The sequence below is a fragment of the Euprymna scolopes genome, chromosome 7 (assembly GCF_053919585.1).
Source record: "Euprymna scolopes isolate OS-2025 chromosome 7, ASM5391958v1, whole genome shotgun sequence".
Lineage (NCBI taxonomy): Eukaryota > Metazoa > Mollusca > Cephalopoda > Sepiida > Sepiolidae > Euprymna > Euprymna scolopes.
The window spans coordinates 20,399,129-20,422,281 of record NC_136488.1 but is presented as its reverse complement, the minus strand read 5'-3'; the positions used below and the strand labels follow the sequence as shown (position 1 = coordinate 20,422,281).

The window sequence follows — 23,153 nt, the reverse complement described above, 5'->3', positions numbered from 1 at the left end:
AAACTGGAAAAAATATCATTTTCTTTTCTTCCACAGGTTATGCAGTCGTACCAGCCGGTGGGGGAGGAACATTTTTAGGAGGAGTACTAGTGCGCATGCTCAAATTGAAAGTCCGGGGCATCATCCGGATGTGTCTGATTCTCTCTTTGATCCTCTTGCCGCTCTTGCTTATCTTCCTCTTACGATGTCAAGAGAGTCGATTTGTCGGCATCAGCGTCCCATACAGTGCAACAAACAGGTTAGTATTCACAGGGCCTTTCCCTTTCCTTCACTATACTAGCACCTCTACAGAAAATCAATCATTTATCAATCTACACGTCAAAGTCTTAATGGCTACGGACTTACGGGAAATTATGGTCAAGTTGCCCAACTGTTGGTTCATTTTTTATGAACATTGACAGAAAAATGTCAGTCAGAATGGGATTTATATATATATATATATATATATATATATATATATATATATATATATATATATATTACAAGGGTGTAACCACTTATCAAGGCCCAGAGGCCACTCGAGGATAAGGGTTAATAGGTATACATTAGTCATTGTGATTTTAGCATAGTAAACAGTGGGAATTTTGTAACTTGGATTACTTAGGGGGATGATTCAATTAGAACTTGTTCACATTGGACTTTTTCATTTTTTTTTCATAGGTATCAACTCATTATCAAGGCCAAGAGGCCACTCAAGGATAAGGGTTAAAGAGTGTACAGTAGAAATTGGACAATATAATAATCATTAGTAATGAAAATTTGTTAAATTTGATAACTTATATGGAACGGCTCATCAAGAACTTATTTACGTTAGACTTGAACACAACCATATTGTAGTCAGCCGGAAAGCAGGAAAACGGAAGACAATTCCACAGGCGTGCAGTTCTAATAAAAAAGCTTTGTTCATGGAATCTACGTTTAGGTTTAGGCACAGATAAAGAGTGGGGGGAATTATTGATAGTGTTTACAGCTAGACGAGTGTTTCTTGTGAAAGTTTTGCGAGGGGGGACCATAGATTGAATCTCAGTCGAACACTTTCCATGAAAATAACGATACATCGGAGACAAACTTGCAACATCTCTTCTGTGAGATAGAGGTTGCAAGGAAGAGAAAAGGACATCTCCTACGAGGCTACGAAGTCTATTTTGAACTCTATCAAGGCAGGACAAGTCCTTTCTAGCAGCTCCTGCCCAGATGTGGCAACAGTATTCCATCCTTGGACGTACCTGGCTCTTATATAGATAGAGAATTGCATCAGCAGTGAGATATCTACAGGATCGATAGAAAGATCCCACCATTTTTCCAGCGGCCTTGGCAACAGATTTGATGTACGTGTTCCATTTAATATATATATATATATATAGTCTTATTTGTAGTATTCCGAATTTTACTGGGTTTATATAATTCAGTAATCGTTCATATCGAATTTTACTGGGTTTATATAATTCAGTAATCGTTCATATACCAATAAACTTAAATTCAGATGAACTTAAGATGACTTAAACTGTAAGCTACAAAATTATCATATTTCATAATTGAGCATTCATATATTGTTTTCACAAAAACCAAGACTTAAAAGAATGGCTTGATAGCAACAAATAGTATATTTCATCGTTAGTTACAATTGTTTCACAACTATTCGGATAAATTCAAACATTATGTCATTTAAAAATTTTCACAGGAACAGCCTTTCTTCAGACTTATTAAATAAAAAACACTTTAACAATAAAACATTATGGAAACCATTTAACTTATAAGGATAAGAAAACAAGCGAAAATATTTTACGTATATCTCATCCTTGCAAAGTATTTTTTAAAGATTTATATATTTACCTATTTTCGTATCTCCATTTAAATATATCTTATATTTTAATTAATTTAAATGATATATATATATATCTTAAATTAATTAAAATATAATATTTATGCATATTTTACGGTCGGGCGAGGTCGGGCGTAATATTATTATAAAGACCATGGATTGTTTAGCATGAAAAACTTTCACAGATTTAAAAACTAATTTTATTTCATGACTCATCAACAATGTTGATAAGCCACCATTTTACTTATAAAAAAAACTTTCCAGATAACTAAGTTAGTTTTTGCTTCAAGTTAATCGCTTTACTAATTAAATTTATTCTTACCTGTGTTATTCGTATTTATCTCAGAAAATGTACTATCATATAAATGACCTCTGTCTGTGTTAGGAACTGGTATTATATATAAGTGACCTTGTCTGTTCGCGTGATATATATATATATATATATATATATATATATATATATATATATATAATGTGCGTGTAAAAACAATGAGAAATGAATAAATGAAAAAAATTATTATCCATCAAAATACTAAAACTTATGTTTATTCGCTGATGGAAAGACTTACCTTTGAAAGTTCATGTCTTAACGTTTTTTCATTATTATAATTCCTTGCTTGGTTTAATTTATTCAAATTTTATTTTCATCGTTAATTTTTTTTTTTTTTGTCTCCTTAATTGCTCTATCTAGTGTTTTTATTATCTTAATAGGTTCTAATTTTAAGATAATATATGTATTTGTATTTGTAATTAAACACACACACACACACACACACATATATATATATATATATATATATATATATATATATATATATATATATATTGTGTTTTAAACATTATATTTAATTTTTATTTTTTATCTTTTCCTTTGTTATTGCTCGACTTTTATACAAAAATAATTTAATTTTATAACTTGAAATTTATAGAAATAAAATAGATAGACATATTAAAATTAGGTTCATTTATTTGGATAGCAGTAGATAGAGACCCTTATTGGTTGCTAGAAACAGCCAGATGTGTCTCTAGGCCGTTTAACAATAAGTTTACTTAACACACACACACACACACACACATATATATATATATATATATATATATATATATATATATATATATATATATATATATAACATACGATACCCTTACTCGATCATCGCAGAATGCTTCCTTAGACAACACTTTAAGGAATAGATATTATAAAATGTAAAGAAATAAAAATAAATTTCTGTTTATCACTATCAATCCTCTTATACTATTCTTCATCATTCAACTGGCAATATTTGTAACTCTTTATCACTGAGTGGCATTTAGCCTAGTATAATAGTAACTCATGAGCAAAAGAAAATACCGCGTTGGTGGAAAGAGGGCAGTGGTGGAGAGCATTATAATCCACCTTCAATTTTAAGCAACGCCAAGTGTTCTTGCTAACTTTATCGTCATTGCTTGATAGGTGTTTATAATATTTGCTAGTCTGTGATTTCGTATTATCGCCTTATTGCTTATCTAAATATTGCTGGTGAAAATTAAATTGTTATTTTTTTTTTTTTCAGAACGACGACAACGACGATTACTCCATTTCTTGTTGGCAATCTAAAAGCCGAATGCAACATTAATTGTCATTGTACAGAAACGGATTTTGATCCTGTGTGCGGACGCGACGGGTCCGTTTATTTCTCCCCTTGTCACGCTGGTTGTAAATCAGTTCTACCCGGTTCACAAAAGGTTGGTACAAAATTAGAATTACAATAAACCTTATTACGTATTTTGCCGCTGAAGTTGACAGACATTGACAAATGCTTTATTAAAACTCAAAGATACGATCTAAAATAATGTCAAATATGAGGGAAAAGAAAAATTTGAAATATAAATATAAAAAAGTGGAGACCACAAAATTAACAGATTTTTACTTAAACTATTTCAAAATACAACCACCTTACGCATTGTTACTCATAATATATGTATGTTTGTGTTTTGTGTGTATGTGTGTGTGCATTTGTGTGTGCATGTGTGTGTTCGTGTGTGTTCGTGTGTGTGTGTGTGTGTGTGTGTGTGTGTGTGTGTGTGTGTGTGTGTGTGTGTGTGTGTGTGTTACAATGGTAGTGATCTAAGTTGGTCGACGTCAGAGCACGTTGTTGGCGGGTTTAGTTTGCATCTCGGAAGGGAAGTTTGGTGGTTGTATGGAATGACGTGAATGACTTAGACAGCTGTATTTCTTCGTAGAGTATAGATTATTTCATCGTATGCCATATAAAAGGATATAGTAACGCGGGGAACTGGCTTTTAAAATGATGTTACGTATGAACAAAAAAGGACAAACGAAAGAGGGTCTTGTAGAGTTTGTTTTTTATATCTTCATATATCTATTTATTTTTCAGATAAATCACTTACGTAAATAAACTTACTCTTTGAGATATTTTGGGAATATAATCTCTTTTTTCAGTATAACCTAAAAGAAATGTCGTTAAAAAAGAAATCGAAAATATCGTAAAAACGAAAAAAGGAGATTATATTCTCGAAATATCACACTATTTCTAAAACCCCGGTTATCTTAAATATTTTGCTGTTTTGTGCTTGTGATTGATATGGAAAATAAATGGATATATGAAGATATGAAAAACAAAGTTTTTCGTTTGTTCATATTTGTCCATACGTCACATCATTTTAACAGTCGATTCCCTGCATTGCTGTAGCCTTCTTATACTTTTCCTTATGTAGTTATCAGCAATGCTTCAAGCATTCAAGCAAAGTACCTTTTCCGCTTATATATATATATATATATATATATATATATATATATATATATATATATATATATATATATATATATATATGTGTGTGTGTGTGGGGGGGTCTGTGTGTGTCTGTGTGTGTCTGTGTGTGTATGTGTGTGTGTTTAAACACACACACGCACACACACACACACATATATATATATATATATATATATATATATATATATATATATATATATATAAGCGGGAAAGGTACTTTGCTTGAATGCTTGAAGCATTTTCTAATACCTACAGACACTAAGCGTGTCATCCTTTCAGGAATCATCAATGCAGAGTATCACGATTACTCCCGATTGGGAGATTTGAACCTGGCCATGACGCCATCTCTGACTCACCTAGCAAAGAACAAACCATACGACCAACTTTAACCGCGAGAAAATGGTTGGTTCTACACATAGCCTTCACCACTATAAACAAATCATCTGTATGGATCTCCGAGCAAATTAGTTATTGTGGTGGAAGCTCATCATCACATACTTCGAAATCGATATATATATATATATATATATATATATATATATATATATATATATATATATATATATATATATATATATATATATATATATAAGAAAGGGAAAATTAACCGTTGCTTCGTCTTTTTTGTTGAACAGTTTCCTGGTGTTTGATTTGAAGTTAAAATCTGAAATACACGGCGCTACTATATTGCTTGTTTATTAGTTTTTCTTTATCAAATACGTGGAATTTCCTAGTGACTTCTTAAGTGTTAATCAAGCTATATCTCCTTAAAACTAAAACATTGAATAATTAGCTTTTTTAATAGAAAAAATGAAACATTTATTTTAACGGATTTTTCTTTAAAACCTTTTACACGTATTAAATCGAACTATTATTAAGCATCCAGAATTAATAATAGTACGATTTGAAATGATCGTTTCAGGGTTAAACGCGCAGATTCATTTCGGAACATCTTAATATCCGCACTTTATTTTTCTATCTTCATTTTCTTATTTAAAAAAGTGCTATTATTATCTGATATACGCGTCCTTTGGCGGAAATGTTGATAGCCTTAATAAAAACGACTGCATATAAAAAATAACCAGATGTTTTAAAAATTGAATATCTACTTTATGAATGCATATTGTGTACAATTTGAAACGAGAATGTTTACGTATAATACAAGACATGTAAAAATAGACTTGTGTGTGTGTTTTTGTAATTATATTAAATTTAATCACGTATTTTTTAAATTAAACTTAACGAAAGGAAAATAAAACATCATATATATATATATATACACGAATGGCGTGCAATAAGTAATGCCCCTGACCCACTTCCAGTTGTCTGATCTTGCTGAAATTTTGCATGTGCAATGATTTATATCTCTACGGGTTATGTGACAAATTACAGCTCTGAACTAATTGTGGTTTCTGTTTTACAGGTATTTGAACTGAGTCAGGTGTGAAATGGAGCTTGTTGAATGTCGAGCAGTGATCCGGTTTTTGTATTTGAAAGGACGCACACCACAGGAGACTTTTGATGAAATGAAAGAAACTTATGGTGCTGGCCGGAAGTCTGTGGAAACAGCTCCCAGACCTGATCGCCCCCCTTCTGCCATTGATGAGGCATCCGTCCGTCAAGTTGAGGCTGCCATTTTGGAACCTTACTATTCTCCAAATAGCCCAAGATGTCAAGATTAGTACAGGGTCTGTGGAAACTATCATTAATTTACATTTGCATATGCATAAGGTATCTGCCAGATGGATTCCCAAGTTGGTCACACCATTCCAGAAACGAGAACGCGTTGAGTGCTCGAGGATGAATTTGGAGATATGCCAAGAAGATGAGTCAAAGTTTTTCAAAAGACTGATTACTCAAGATGAAACCTGGGTCCATCACTATGATCCAGAGACCAAAGCCCAGTCAAAGCAGTGGAAGCACTTGGACTCACCACCTCCAAAGAAGGCAAGGGTGCAGCCCTTCGCTGGCAAGGTCATGTTCAGTCTTCAGGGACCAGGACGGAGTAGTGATGACAGATTTCCTGGTAAAAGTACCACAATTACAGGAGCCTATTTTGCTTCACTTTTGAGGAAATTAAGGGAAGCTATCCAAATCAAGAGGCAGGGCAAGATTACAAAGGTACGCTCCTCCTGCAGGACAACGCTCCGGTCCACAACTCGCATATCGCCAGATAAGAAGCACGGGCGTGTGGTTATGAAATCCTCTCCATCCTCCCTACTCTCCTGACCTTGCACCCTCTGACTTTCACCTCTTCCCAGCCATGAAGCTGTTTTTGAAAGGAAAGCGTTTCCCAGATGATGCAGCCTTGATTTCTGAAGTCACGTGGTGGTTGGAGGACCAACCTGGGGTGTTCTACAAAAACGGTTTCCAGAGCTGCATCAAACGATGGGAGAAATGCATAACTCTGGGTGGTTCCTATGTAGAGAAAGACTAATAACTGTGCCAAGTTTCGTTGCTCTACTTCTATGGGAAGTGGGCCAGGGGCATTACTTATGGCACGCCCCTCGTATATATATATATATATATATATATATATATATATATATATATATATATATATATATATATAGTAAGTTATAAAATATATATGGCAATTAAGCTACACAGAATATTCCGCGTTTCATCCACGCTAGGATTCATCAGGCTTGATTTTAAGTTAAAATCTGAAATACGTGGCGCTACTATATGATAGAATGTTGCTTGTTTATTTGTTCATAAGCCTGATTAATCCTAGCGTGGATGAAACGCGGAATATTCTGTGTAGCTTAATTGCCATATATATTTTATAATTTACTACCTAGCTCTAGCACTGTTGAAGTAAATACTTAAAGTTTACGCATAAATTTATACTTTCGTATATTAATTTATGCAATTAAATGAAGTAGTCATATATATATATATATATATATATATATATATATATATATATATATATATATATATATATGATTTAAGCATTATGTTAAGATGCTAAGAACTTGAAGCACACACTTTTTACTGGACTCAACATTAAATAAACTAGAAAGTATTCATATTCCATAGAATCGTTATAATATTTACCAACGGACTGCTATCCTACAGGCTTTAGATCCACTATAAGTAAATATTTCGTCATAAACCGTCCTCACAAGTAATCAAATATATACAGCATAATCATGTTAGCACACAGTTCTCGTTAGATAAACGAAGTTAAGCAGCGTTGAGCCTGGTCAATATTTTGAAATACCAGGCGCTGTATGCAGAAGGACGTCGATACCTCTTAGCAAAAACTGCAAAAATTTAACCTCATCATCTCGCCTTACGGTGATATGCAAGCAAGTGGGAACTACGTGTGAATTTGGTATTCCCATGAAACTCCCTCTTTGGGAGGAAGCCGGTTCAACCCGTCAAATCAAACTCTGTTTATTCGATTCATCACTTTATATCCTCTCTGAATATTCTTCACCGTTCATTTGAAAATCCCATTAATTATTATCCTCGAGTAGTTTTTTGGTCTTTATAAATGGAGATTCATCAATATAAAAATATGATGGTATTATTTTTATAAGATTTCTGTAAGATATTTTGTCAACCGAACGTCAGTTAGAGCAGTTTAACACTTGCCTCTTTTAGGTCATTAAGTCTCTCTAATGTTTTACTATTGAGTTGAAGCTGTGATGACAAAAAATGGATTAGAATACACACATCTAAAGGAAAAATTATTTTATTTTGAAAGCGAAATATTAACTCTCCTATGAATAGATACTTGGTACATGTGATGTATTTTAGAAATCAAAAGCTTATAAAGTATTTCGCACAAAGGGTTACATTGCAATAAGTTAATGGTTTACTATTGCAAGACTCGTTTCTTTAAATTTACATATCATTGTACAAATAGAATTTTAGCAAATTTCACAATGATTTTAAGAGAATTTCAACAACTCTTCGAGATAAGTTGATTAATATACATTAATTTTACTTTTTCCTCAGTAAGTAAGCAGCACTAGTATATCTTATAGACTTTACCACAAAATTATTTGATGTCCTATTTATAGGACAGTGTGGCCTAATGGGTTAACTGGTCCTGTTGACCGCGCGATCATGACACTGTATAAATGTTTTAGTAAATCCCGTTTTCTTTTTTAACATTTCCAGCTATATCACAACTGTAGTTGCATCCACGCGCCCAACGCTACCAGTATGGATTACATGGCCGAGAGCGGCAAGTGCCCGACACAATGCAGCAAGCTCTCTTTGTTCATGCCCGTCTTTGCGATTGTTATGTTGGTGACATTTATTATAAGTATGCCCGCCCTCACTGCAACATTACGGTGTGTACCGCAGAAACAACGATCGTTCGGTCTTGGAATACAATGGATTGTTGCCAGATGTTTAGGTAAGTGATTCACATCAATACGCCAACGGGTGCGTCCTCTCTCTTTAACCGGATGCGACATTACTAACCGGATTCTTAAATGACAGTCTGTCCGTTTCGTTATCAATATTGAATTATTATTATTCTGTTAAGCAATATTTTTAATACTCAAATCATTTGACAGCTATCTTTTTGTTATTAACATTATAATGCATATGTGCTACCGCTAACTTCTTTCTAAATCTAATAAGCTCTTCCTTTTTACTTGCTTTCTTTCTCCCTGTCTATCTTACTTTTTCCGCCACTCTCTCTTTCTGTCCTTCTCCTCCTCTTCCTCCCCTTTATCCTCCGGGTTCCTCTCTCTCTCCTTCCCTTTTCCCCTTCTTTGTCTTTTACATTTTTACCTTTTGTCGTTTATTTCTCCTCTTCATGTGCTATTTTTTAAAATTTTTATTTCCTTTATCTTTGTCCCCTTGTTTCTCTTTTCTTCTTCTTCTTCCATGTTCCTCTACTTCTCTCTCCTCCCTTTCGCTCTCTCCTGCCTCCTCAGTTCCTTTCTCCCTTCCCCTCTTCTCTCTCGCACTCGCTGTTCGTTTCACCTTTCGACGTGTTAACTTCTTTTCTGTATTTAACTTCGTTTATCTCTTTTCTAAAATAAATTAATGAAAATATACACTAGACCTAAAATATTATTTGTCAGTCAACAATGATATTCCCATGAATTCTTAAGATAAAACTATAAAAATAAAAGTAAATTATATTTTTATTAGCATTTTACCTTGTTGATTATTGTATAATACTCAGAGTTTTGTCGTACTCTTTATGGATGCATAACCTAAAAACGATTAAACGGACATCGTACAAAATATAGTGTCCGTTTCAAGTATTAGGTTGGTGCAAAAATAATGTTTTTAACGTTCAACTTCATGTCAAAAAATGACATTATTTTTGCATCAACCTAATAATTATACGGTTGGTAGACAATCAAAACTTATTGTTTTACTTACCTGTACTTTATTACATAATCCATAGAACTATGGGGTTTACCTCTGCCCCAAAGCGAACACAGTCTATGCCCTTGACTTAGGTATGGCATTTGTCCTTTGTAGTCTAGGAGGCCCACCTAATCTGCTATTTTACGACTCATTATACGTTATGTGCTATTTTACTATTCGTTCAACATATTGTGACATTTTCCGACCCGTTGCACATAATGTGCCATTTTACGACTCATCGCACATAATTGCCATTTTACGACTCGTTGCACATAATGTACCATTCCATTATCAATATTAAATTATTATTATTCTGTCAACCAATATATTGAATACTCAAACTTTACGACCCGTTGCACGTAATGTGCCATTTTATGACGTATTGCACGTAACTTGTCATTTTACGACATATTGCAGCATTACAACGTATTGCAGCATTATTATTGTGCCATTTTACGACTCGTTGCACGTAATGTGCCATTTTACGACGTATTGCACGTAATGTGTCATTTTAAGACGTATTGCAGTATTACGACATATTGCAGCATTACAATGTATTGTTATTGTGCCATTTTACGACCCATTGCACGTAATGTGCTATTTTACGACCCATTGCACGTAATGTGCCATTTTATGACCCATTGTACATAATGTGCCATTTTATGACTCATTACACATTATGTATCATTTCACGCCTCATTGAAAATACATTATTTCTACATCGACATTATTTTACATGCGGCGTGAAATGACACATTAGTTGTTACATGCTATTTTGCAGCTCATTGAGTATAATGTGCCATTTTACTCACAAAAGATTGTTAGAACCATGATTCATACCTTTCCTAAGATTATTAGTGATAGATTCGCTTGGTATTAATTCAGCATATCCGATTCGCTGTTTGCAACTATAACTATGAAACTAATAAGGTTTCGCGTAAAATATATTGGAAAACAAACAGTTGATATAACCTTCATGAATCGGTTATGTTATATAAGAATTGGATTATTTCTGCAGATGAAAGGTGAGTGGTTGGTTGGTTGTTTTTGTTTTACGGCATATCAACCCTTTTCAGGTTATTTAATGCCGAATCTAGTGATTTTGAGGAACGATTTTTTTAATGGAGTATATTTGTTTTTTAAGTCGGATTCTATTTAACCCATAGTTGGGACCCTGATAAGTACTAAGTTTTAGGTCATATCTAGGACCGGAAGTTGAGTGAATGACGGAAACTTTCTAAAATTCATGCCGTATTGTTTCAGTTGTTTCCGAGCTTTCGACTTACGTCATGTTCTTTTTATTTATTTGATTTTATTTTAAAGTAAGTTAGAAATTAAAATTTGTGATTTCACTTAAATTATTGTATAATCCTCCGAGGATAACTGCGCACTTTATGGATGTACAAACATTCAGTATATTGCTCGGTGCCTTCTTCATTTTTCCATCGTTAGCAAATGAAGTTCGACGTAGACTTTCTTCTTGGTTTTTCTAGAGTTCCTTATAGTTTTTCATTAGTGTTTCCATAATTTTAAAATACAAATTCCGTGCATTTAATTATTTTTGTTTCCATAGTTTTAAAATACAAGTTCCGTGCATTTAATTATTTTTGTTTCCATAATTTTAAAATACAAGTTCCGTGCATTTAATTATTTTTGTTTCCATAATTTTAAAATACAAGTTCCGTGCATTTAATTATTTTTGTTTCCCTCAGCTTCTTCAACGACTGGTACAGCGATGCCTACTATTAATCAGGTTTTTCTTCTTTATCTATAATCATGTCTGGTCTTTTGGTTTGGATGATTGTCTTTTTGTAAATTTCAATATTGTGTGCCTGTTCTTTTCCAATAATTCTGTACTATTTACCTAAATATTTAAAGTAAAATCGTTTGCACAGCTCCCAGTAGACTACCTATCAACCCAGTCATGTGTATTTTTGTATTATATTTGAGCCAACCTGTTGCATTTACTTATGATATGGTTTAATGTTTCGTCGCTCAGTCTACATTTATGATTTTCCTGGGTTAAATGTTTATGTTTTTGGCTTTTAAATTGCCATAATTTTAAATTGGTTCTAATTGCGATGTTCTGCTATTGTAATTAGTAATTTAGTTTCTCTATTTAAGCGCCCTTTTTACAGCCATGTCTGTTGTTCTATTCGTAGTTTCGTTGGTATATCATTATAAATAGTGAATTTATTTTTTGTTTCCAAGTTTGTTTGTTGTTTCACTGTTCTTTGTAATGACTGCATTAGTGCTCTCTTGGACGTTGATAATTAGCCTTCGTACAGGTTGAATGCATTCCTCTAGTCCTTTAACGACATGCATGTTTGGATTTCGTCAACATAATCATTCAGTTGCAATCCTTAGTGCACTGTCATTATTTTTCTCTTTTACGTTGATTCTAGAATTCTTTAAACTAGTTTAAAAAGTACCCTGAGTATCTGTTTTGACACACATTCAATCCAACCAAGGCAAATTGCCAAAAGACATCCTGCGAATTAGGGACCATGCTTACAGGGATCATGCATACGTTAGAAGTTGAGCAGCAAGATGTTTGTTAACATTACGTTTAAAATTCTGCATGCTAGTACAGTTTAGGGAGCAAGAAACAGGGAATTCAGAATTCCAGCAGTTGTGAGAAGAAACTATTAGAGTAGAAGCTCCTCTACAGTTATCCTCATCTTCATAGCTGATGTTGTTTCACCACGTTTCGGTCAACTCATCCTCTATGAAGATGAGGATTAGACTCCGCAATAAGAATGGATGCACACATTATAAAGCCTCATCTCAAAGGATTAAAAAATATAAAACTAAATAAAAGTAATAATACCATTCGGTTCCGGCCTGACAATGGAAGACCAGATAAGAACACAAAATTGGATTTATATAGCCATAAAATATAACCTTGATCGCCACTTCAGGGCCCGTGACGCAGTGGATAAGGGCGTTGAATCTCTACGGTTTAAGGTGAACAGTGTTTGAAGATAGCGGTTTCAATCTACACAAAAGCAGGCCAGAGAATTTGTTGACCAAAAACGCGGTGAGACAACAACTATGGAAGGCAGTAATGACTGAGGATATAGTTACAAGACAACAACTATGGAAGGCAGTAATGACTGAGGATATAGTTACAAGACAACAACTATGGAAGGCAGTAATGACTGAGGATATAGTTACAAGACAACAACTATGGAAGGCAGTAATGACAGAGGATATAGTTACAAGACAACAACTATGGAAGGCAGTAATGACTGAGGATATGGTTACAAGACAACAACTATGGAAGGCAGTAATGACTGAGGATATAGTTACAAGACAACAACTATGGAAGGCAGTAATGACTGAGGATATAGTTACAAGACAACAACTATGGAAGGCAGTAATGACTGAGGATATAGTTACAAGACAACAACTATGGAAGGCAGTAATGACTGAGGATATAGTTACAAGACAACAACTATGGAAGGCAGTAATGACTGAGGATATAGTTACAAGACAACAACTATGGAAGGCAGTAATGACTGAGGATATAGTTACAAGACAACAACTATGGAAGGCAGTAATGACTGAGGATATGGTTACAAGACAACAACTATGGAAGGCAGTAATGACTGAGGATATAGTTACAAGACAACAACTATGGAAGGCAGTAATGACTGAGGATATAGTTACAAGACAACAACTATGGAAGGCAGTAATGACTGAGGATATAGTTACAAGACAACAACTATGGAAGGCAGTAATGACTGAGGATATAGTTACAAGACAACAACTATGGAAGGCAGTAATGACTGAGGATATGGTTACAAGACAACAACTATGGAAGGCAGTAATGACTGAGGATATAGTTACAAGACAACAACTATGGAAGGCAGTAATGACTGAGGATATAGTTACAAGACAACAACTATGGAAGGCAGTAATGACTGAGGATATAGTTACAAGACAACAACTATGGAAGGCAGTAATGACTGAGGATATAGTTACAAGACAACAACTATGGAAGGCAGTAATGACTGAGGATATAGTTACAAGACAACAACTATGGAAGGCAGTAATGACTGAGGATATGGTTACAAGACAACAACTATGGAAGGCAGTAATGACTGAGGATATAGTTACAAGACAACAACTATGGAAGGCAGTAATGACTGAGGATATGGTTACAAGACAACAACTATGGAAGGCAGTAATGACTGAGGATATAGTTACAAGACAACAACTATGGAAGGCAGTAATGACTGAGGATATAGTTACAAGACAACAACTATGGAAGGCAGTAATGACTGAGGATATAGTTACAAGACAACAACTATGGAAGGCAGTAATGACTGAGGATATAGTTACAAGACAACAACTATGGAAGGCAGTAATGACTGAGGATATAGTTACAAGACAACAACTATGGAAGGCAGTAATGACTGAGGATATAGTTACAAGACAACAACTATGGAAGGCAGTAATGACTGAGGATATGGTTACAAGACAACAACTATGGAAGGCAGTAATGACTGAGGATATAGTTACAAGACAACAACTATGGAAGGCAGTAATGACTGAGGATATAGTTACAAGACAACAACTATGGAAGGCAGTAATGACTGAGGATATAGTTACAAGACAACAACTATGGAAGGCAGTAATGACTGAGGATATAGTTACAAGACAACAACTATGGAAGGCAGTAATGACTGAGGATATGGTTACAAGACAACAACTATGGAAGGCAGTAATGACTGAGGATATAGTTACAAGACAACAACTATGGAAGGCAGTAATGACTGAGGATATAGTTACAAGACAACAACTATGGAAGGCAGTAATGACTGAGGATATAGTTACAAGACAACAACTATGGAAGGCAGTAATGACTGAGGATATAGTTACAAGACAACAACTATGGAAGGCAGTAATGACTGAGGATATAGTTACAAGACAACAACTATGGAAGGCAGTAATGACTGAGGATATGGTTACAAGACAACAACTATGGAAGGCAGTAATGACTGAGGATATAGTTACAAGACAACAACTATGGAAGGCAGTAATGACTGAGGATATAGTTACAAGACAACAACTATGGAAGGCAGTAATGACTGAGGATATAGTTACAAGACAACAACTATGGAAGGCAGTAATGACTGAGGATATAGTTACAAGACAACAACTATGGAAGGCAGTAATGACTGAGGATATAGTTACAAGACAACAACTATGGAAGGCAGTAATGACTGAGGATATAGTTACAAGACAACAACTATGGAAGGAAGTAATGACTGAGGATATAGTTACAAGACAACAACTATGGAAGGCAGTAATGACTGGGGATATAGTTACAAGACTACGCATTCCTATACCGTCGCGGTTAATCACCTGAAGAAGGCCAGAGGATAAGTTGGTCGAAACGTGGTGAAACAACAACTATGAAGATGGGGATAATAGTCCGCAAAAAAGAATGAATGCGCTTCCAAAATAGTTTGAAATGTCAATGATACTTCAGGATTTTATAGATGTTTTAAGCCAAAATTCTGTGTCAAATTAAATGAAAATAAAAAAGCGCGAAAAAAGGTTGTGAAAATAATTAGATATTTTTTAAGTTATTTTATCAGATTAGATAAGTAGCTTTGATGCGGCGGATTTTTTTTATATTCTGTGAAATGATTGGTATTGTAACACATGCTCCGTTTTTCGATTCAACTTAATTAATGGAGGGGGGGGGGTAATGTCATCTGCGCATGGCGTGAATTCTTTACATTCTATTATTTCAAAAAGATATTACGATGCGTCCTTTCAATCTGCGCACTTAGCGAAGAAAATGAAACGTGACAATGTTGTTTTAAACTTAAGCGTTAATGATCAAGGACAATGGTATTTAAGACTGAAGCACCAGAGATTAATGTTAGTTCAAACTTAAGCGTGAACGACGAAAGACTACGTTATTTCAAACTTAAGCGTTAATGATCAAGGACAATGTTATTTTAAACTTAACCATGACAAACCAAATAAATCGCATTTGTTTTACATATATAAATTCAACACTCTCAAGGCTATCTAAATTTTAAGTACATAGTTAGATCTAGTGCCACGATGGAAAATTAATTTTTATTTATTGTATTTATCTTAGTATAGTATTCTATATTTACACTTATTAATTGACGTATTTGTTTTTCATTTCAGGGTCGATTCCGGGACCAATAATGTTTGGTAAAATGATTGACCTGACCTGTCGTCTCTGGCAGCGAAACTGTTCCGACAATGGATCGTGTTACTTCTATGACAACGAGCGCATGGGTGTCTACCTGATGGCGCTCACATTGGTCGTGAAAGCCCTTTCTTCATTTTTCTTCTTCTTGGCGTTAGTCATGTACAAGGCCGCGCCCACGGGGGAGCGCCTTAACATGGCTAGCGACAGTACGTCGTCGTCCCTTTCTACGTTTAGCCATCGGACTATTAAACAGGACACTAGTATTCCCACTTGTCTCGAAGATATTAGTGAACAATGCGAACGGACGCTAATGGAGGAGCATCCATCGCAGCCGTTAACGCCCTGACAACAACCGAACGGCTGACGTAGTTCACATACACTCACTGGTGTAAATATCTGCATATTCATATATAAATACGCGTGTATGTGACCACACGACTCATATATATATATATATATATATATATATATATATATATATATATATATATATATATATATATATATGCACTGGGTGTTTCAAGAAATGTACTCACACTTCGAATGACGAAAAGTCTTTATGAACATTGGGTGAAATGGAATAACTTCGAATACAGAAGACAAATGTAATTGAAGAATCATGTCCGCAAATGTTCAAATTGATAACCATTATTGTTCAGACAACGCTGATCTAGCACACCAAGGGATTCGTCAACGCCACGAAATAGGTGATTGCAGTGCATTTTTTAGACACCCTATATATATATATAATGTTTTTGTGTGGCTACATATGCAATTTAAAGGGTATATTAAAGAAATTATACGGTGCATTGCAAATTGTGGAAAACTTGCGGTGGAAACGGCCACCTCTTGGATAAATTTTTATTTTTTGGAAGGATTACAAATTTGGGATGAAATTATACTTGGCGATGGAGAAGAATGATTACAACGGGCCGAAATTTCCAATTTTTATGAAATCTAAAAAAAAAATTAAGAGAAATGTTCTCTTAAAATTTGTCATTTTTGTTTGTTTTTGTATATTTTCCTAAAGGGGGAGGTTTATTGGTTTGTCTTTCTTTTTTTTTTCTTTTTTTTTTAGATATCCTTATGCAAAAACGAAAAAAATTTTCCTGCTCTTTTTAATTTTTTAAATATATTTATTTGGATATCTATGTTTGACGAGATTAGTATGATTTGAAATTGTATGATATAGTTTGGTGTGCATTCATATATATATATATATATATATATATATATATATATATATATATATATATATATATATATATATATATATATATGACAGAGAGAGAGGGGGAGACAGCAGTGATCTAAATTCTTTTAGCGTAAGAACAGAAATAAAAACACTTGATAATTTGTTGCTTCTCACCTTGCAACAAGATCTGATAACCCGTAAGGTGCGAAACTGCCAGTCACCGTTTACGATCGATACTGTGTCTACGCTCTGTAAACTTAGATCAACATGTGCTCTATCACTTGAGTACTCTTTCCTGATGAGTATAACAACTTATATAAGTAATTTCCAATGGTGTTGGGTTTTTGTAAAATTCGCCTCGATCGTAACTTCTGACAAAACATTGCATAAAATGAACAAGCGGAGCCAATCTGACTTGCCGCCGTTTTCACTTCGAGAGATGGCTGGCTCGTCTTTAATGTCATGACCAAATAATTAAGTGAATGAATAAAGACAAAAGCAATCAGTCGATAAGAAAGAAAATTTTTTTTAAAAAGATAACGTATTTTTTTTATTATTATTATTATTGTATAGAATGTGATGTTCCTGATTTCTAAGAATCTCAAAAATTGTCTCTAGAATTGCCAAAACTCAATGGAGTCGCGAAACTTCAACATCGGTTCCATTTTAACCTGAACATTGAAATTCATTTCTCAGTTCTGAAACGTATAGTAATCACAATTTCCTTACATTTCTGAATACACATTGATTGTCCATTATTTCACGGAAACATTTGTAACTCAGTATGCAAAGCTAAAGATACCAAATGAATCCATTCTTCAGTTGATGATCCAACACGTTTGTTAGATAATCGACTGGAAACATTTATTTCGCGTTGAGCTTCCAATGATTCCATGAAACCGAAGGTATCAAAGAACATTCAAACTAATGTATTATTTTTTTAACAAATATTCTCTTAATCATCACTTTGGTTATTTCTTCTTTAATAAAAACACAACATTACAATATATATATATATATATATATATATATATATATATATATATATATATATATATATATATATATTCATTTATTCAATAAGGGTATACATCAATTAGGGGTATAGGATGAGAACTCTTTATACCATGGTATTTCGAAGCCTAATACTTCTCATCAGAAGAGGAGATAAGATGCTAGGTAACATTATAGGGATGTGACGTCTAGCGATAGTTACATTTGGAACGAAATAAAATATTGAGGCTGTTTGCGAGGAGCTAAAATTATCTATGTGTAACTATCGCTAGACGCATCATCTGGTTGAACTAATTCGTTCAGTCGTGCATAAATGAATATAAAGTGGGAATTGATTCAAACACGCCTTGTACGCATTAGTTCAGTATCTGGATAGATACCAGCTACCTCCATATTTTAACTGTCCATTGCTTACATTCAGTATGCCGCTATCTAAAATTAATAATAAATATTTTTTAATCATCTACGTCATAATTCAGGTCATAAAGTGTTAATTAAGACTTAGAACAATATTCCGTTTGAAATGGCCTTAAAGGCAATAGTCGTTGTACATCTGCTTATAAGAAATGCCTTGAACATCTCATCTAATACGTCTTTTCTTTCACCTCAGCAATGCTATTGTTTTCAACAACTGCTTTCAATTTTAACAAGTACATTCTCATAAATCAAATTAAATTATCTCATCAATGTTATACACGTAGTGTACAACGAACACGTTCTCTTTCATGTTAGTTATGAGTCGTTATATTTTCATATTTTACGGAAATCGCTCCAGACAAAGCATAAAGCCATCTGATGTAAGAAGCTCAAAAGAAGAAAATATTACTTCAAAGTAAAAAAAAAAACTAGCCAACGATAACTGTTAAATGGATATATTCCAACCAGAAAAATAGCAATTCTACTTTTGTCAGAAACAGAACTCATGGAATGTGAGGATTAAATGATTTTATGTATAAATTAAAATTAATAGGTTTGAAATTTATTTCATCAACTTGAAGCAGTCTGTTTGTGGTTTTTATTTTTGTGGAAATCGATCTTAGTATTTTGGAAATAGATTTTAATTCGTTTGTAATGCTATACAATATACATATTGAGTGCTACATTAAAACGAGCAACCTCTTCTACTCCAGCATTGTTTTTTACATGTTCACCACCATTCTCAATTTTAGATGCCTCGGTTGTAAAAATCCGGAGCGTACTTTGTCACTCACATCTTTGTCGCCACTTTGAAATCGATGAACCCATCTCTTAATTGTGCTGACATCAACTGTATCAACTTCTTAAACGTTCAACAAGCGCTAGTGAATGTTGATCGGTTCAATTTTTCTGCGTAGGGGAGTTCAATGACGAATCTCTGCTTCTGACGCACGTCCATGGTAGGGGTTGTTTTCTTAATAGTCTCACACTGCCAATATCTGCAACAGAGAAATGAAACTTTCAGGTCATGAATGCATAAGTTTAGTCATCATAACAATGCAATTTCAATCGCCTCTGATCCATTCGGGCGGAATAAAAATAAATAGGAGACGTTCCTTTTGAAACGTTCCATGTGTGTGTGTGTGTGTGTGTGTGTGTGTGTGTGTGTGTGTGTGTGTGTGTGTGTGTGATTTTCTTTGATCATTCTTCCGGTTCCGGTGCATTGTCTGTTGTTGGTAAATTCTTTGTGTGTGTGTGTGTGGGTGTGGGTGTGTGTGTGTGTCATCTATCAATTTATAATAAACCATTCACAAAGTATATACGTCATGATGTTCACTCACTCATTGCGGCTAGAAGCTCCAAACCCTGAGAGTCCATTGTTTTTTCCCCAAAACAGTCTACAGAAGTACATTATCTAATCTGGTATTTAGTTGCAGCATTTTCGTCCCGTTACAGCCAATTATTTTACTCACTTCACTCGTTTTAATTGGTTTTACTCAGCAAAATCAGTTTCTCACTTTTTACGCAGTCCTTTTCATTTCTGTTGTACTCTACAAGATCTTTCACGTTGCATTGCTGGAGCAGTCGATGACAGACAAACTAATCCTGCTTTGTCTGCCCTCTTTCTCTACATTTGCAAATGGTTGGTTTTGTAGCCCCATTGTGCCATAACGACTTTTGATCGCTCCATTATTAGGTCGTTGTGTGACTTCCACTGGATCCAAAATGATTCTAAGTCAGAAGAAATCATTCCGATGTCAGAAGGACGGTAAGACCATTCTTTAGACGTAATAGACGTCCCTTACATGGACCTTTTATCAATCACGGTCGTGGTTGGTAGGCTAGATGTGGTATCAAATCTTCTAGAAGGACATTTGAATAAAACTACGAATCCCTTATGTTTTGGGACCTTTACTATTGTAGATACCACCAATATCCTTAGAAAAACCCTTGACCTTGATAATTCTGGACTTTAATTGTTGGGCCGTTAGTTCATGTTCATGAAAGAGATGGCGTTCATCACTGTTAGCCTTTCTGATTTCTACTCGGCTGGAAACTTTTTGTTTCACATCTGCAGAGGAAATGCCAGTGAAAAGATGCAGGTTGTTCGCGTTGGTAGTCTACAGGTATCCAATGACAGGTGTTGTTTAAGGCTGAGTATAATTTATTGATATGAGTTCATCTCTCGCGATGATATGTTAATTTAATTCAATAAAGGTAACAAGCGAAAGAATGTATAAATATTTTTTAATAATTTCTATATTTCGATATGACGTCATGATTGTTAAAAACGATCACTTTATACATCCGTAATATATTTTGATATTAAATTTATTTTATTTCAACTTTTATTTTTAGACACAACTGTTTTAGTGTCATGCATAAAGTATGACTGTGTTTGTGAAAGTGTTCTTAATAAATAATTAAATGCCGCTAGCGTAGAGATGAAAGTTACCACGGTGGGGATTTTAGTGCGATAAAAAATTACAAGTATTAATAAAATAAAAAGTAATATTTTGAATACAGTAGGCTTCTATCAGCCAAGGTTGATCATGGGTGATGAATCCTTGGATGCCAGTTTGGACAATATGATATGGAGGACAGTCCGTTGCCAACGTTCCACGTCTCCTCTCTCCACATCGCGGATGGAGATATTGAAACGTTAAGATTATTACTGTCTTGCACCAACGTAGTCGTAGAAGCTGGTAGAATTAAGTCATAGGTAACTTAGGAGCTCCACTCGGAAGTCGTTTTTTGTTTACGCAAACCTTTCTCATGAGTGGATACTCCACAGGGCAGATTTGAAAACAGTTTTTACCTTCTGCTAAAAGGATTGTCTTTAAAGTCTGGCGAACTTCAACTACCTGGAATTATATTTTGAATATAAAGAATGTATTGGAAAACTTGGAGGAGTCTGGCGCTTGATTTAAATGTAGATTTAGACTTGCTTTTAAGTACGTATGACTGATCAATTGTTATTTTAACTCTCTCCCCGTGGGCTGGTTGTGACACAATTTCAGACTTACGGCGGGATTAGTTTGACTTCACACATCAGTTATTGGAACCGGGTCGTCTAGATGAAAACCAGGAATTCTAATCACTAGACAATATGGGAGCGTCGTTATCAATTTGTCATCTTGGAAATGTGTATCAATACCAATATGCAATGGAAGGCTGAACATGACAAAGGAACAATGTGTTTGCCCGGTTGGAATGTTCTTTCCTAGCTTCAATTCAACTATAATGAAATACATCTAGGAATTCAAAAAACTACAATCCATATTCTAAGGTCAGAATTCACAAAATGTGATATTCTGCCGCTCAAAGAAGATTTGTTTGTTCCTCTACATGGGTTCAATCAGTTTGATCAAAATTGTGCTTGTATTGAGTTAAGGAATTGAAAGTATTTTGTTTTGACTTTACTTTCTTTTTTTTTTGCCTTTTGGGATTAATCTGCAAGGTTAAGAAATCTCAAATATATTGACCGATCCTGACACTTTGTTCGTTATGATTTAGATAAACGGTATTTTATAAACTCGCACAAGATGTGGGTCAATTTGAATAAATGTAAAGAAACTTGCTATTAATCCCTCAAGAATGAAAAAACATCTGAGCGATACTTTACTGCGATGAATCGTCAGCATATGGAATACAATTATTTAATTTTAATCTATATTAATCTAAAAGTATCTTTAGCTTAGTTTTAAAAGTGTGTATGGTTTTCAGTTAAGAACTTTCAATATTTTTACTAACATGGTATACATAATATATATATATATATATATATATATATATATATATATATATATATATATAGTAAGTTATGAAATATATATTATTATTATTATTATTATTATTATTATTATTATTTATAACTTACTATCAAGCTCTACCTACGTATTGAGTACTGTTGGAGTAAATACTTAAAGTTTACGCATAAATTTATACTTTCGTATATTGATTTATGTGATTAAATTAAGTAATCATATATATATATATATATATATATATATATATATATATATATACACACATATATATATATATATATATATATAGAGAGAGAGAGAGAGAAAGAGAGAGAGAGAGGGGGGAGAGCTGTAGTTTCCGATGGTGTGAATCCACTGAAACTCCATGTTCATCAAAAAGTGCACAATGACAAGTAGAACGTGATCATAGAATGCTTATTTATTCACACAAACATTATTGGCTACATATGTGCATACATATTTCTGTTGCACTTCTTTAGAAACGTCACATGATTTCAAACTATTTAAAATCTGGTTTCATTGTACAGATCCGGGCCGATGCCACCTTTCTAAAAGATATGTAGCAGAAACATGTATGCATACATGTAGTCGATAATGTTTTTAT

At 34.0% G+C, this 23,153-nt stretch overlaps 1 protein-coding gene across 2 annotated transcripts in view; it reads left to right on the top strand.

Moving 5' to 3' along the window:
* Positions 1-17,150, top strand: part of LOC145279627 (solute carrier organic anion transporter family member 4A1-like) — a 286,183-nt gene extending 269,033 nt beyond the window's left edge. For both annotated transcript variants that reach the window (XM_080130839.1, XM_080130840.1), the window contains exons 7-10: positions 37-238; positions 3,376-3,547; positions 8,734-8,974; positions 16,126-17,150. In XM_080130839.1, coding sequence (XP_079986965.1) covers positions 37-238; positions 3,376-3,547; positions 8,734-8,974; positions 16,126-16,499 — 989 coding nt within the window. In that variant the 3' untranslated portion in view covers positions 16,500-17,150. The remainder of the gene's footprint in view (positions 1-36; positions 239-3,375; positions 3,548-8,733; positions 8,975-16,125) is intronic.
* Positions 17,151-23,153: the final 6,003 nt, after the last annotated feature.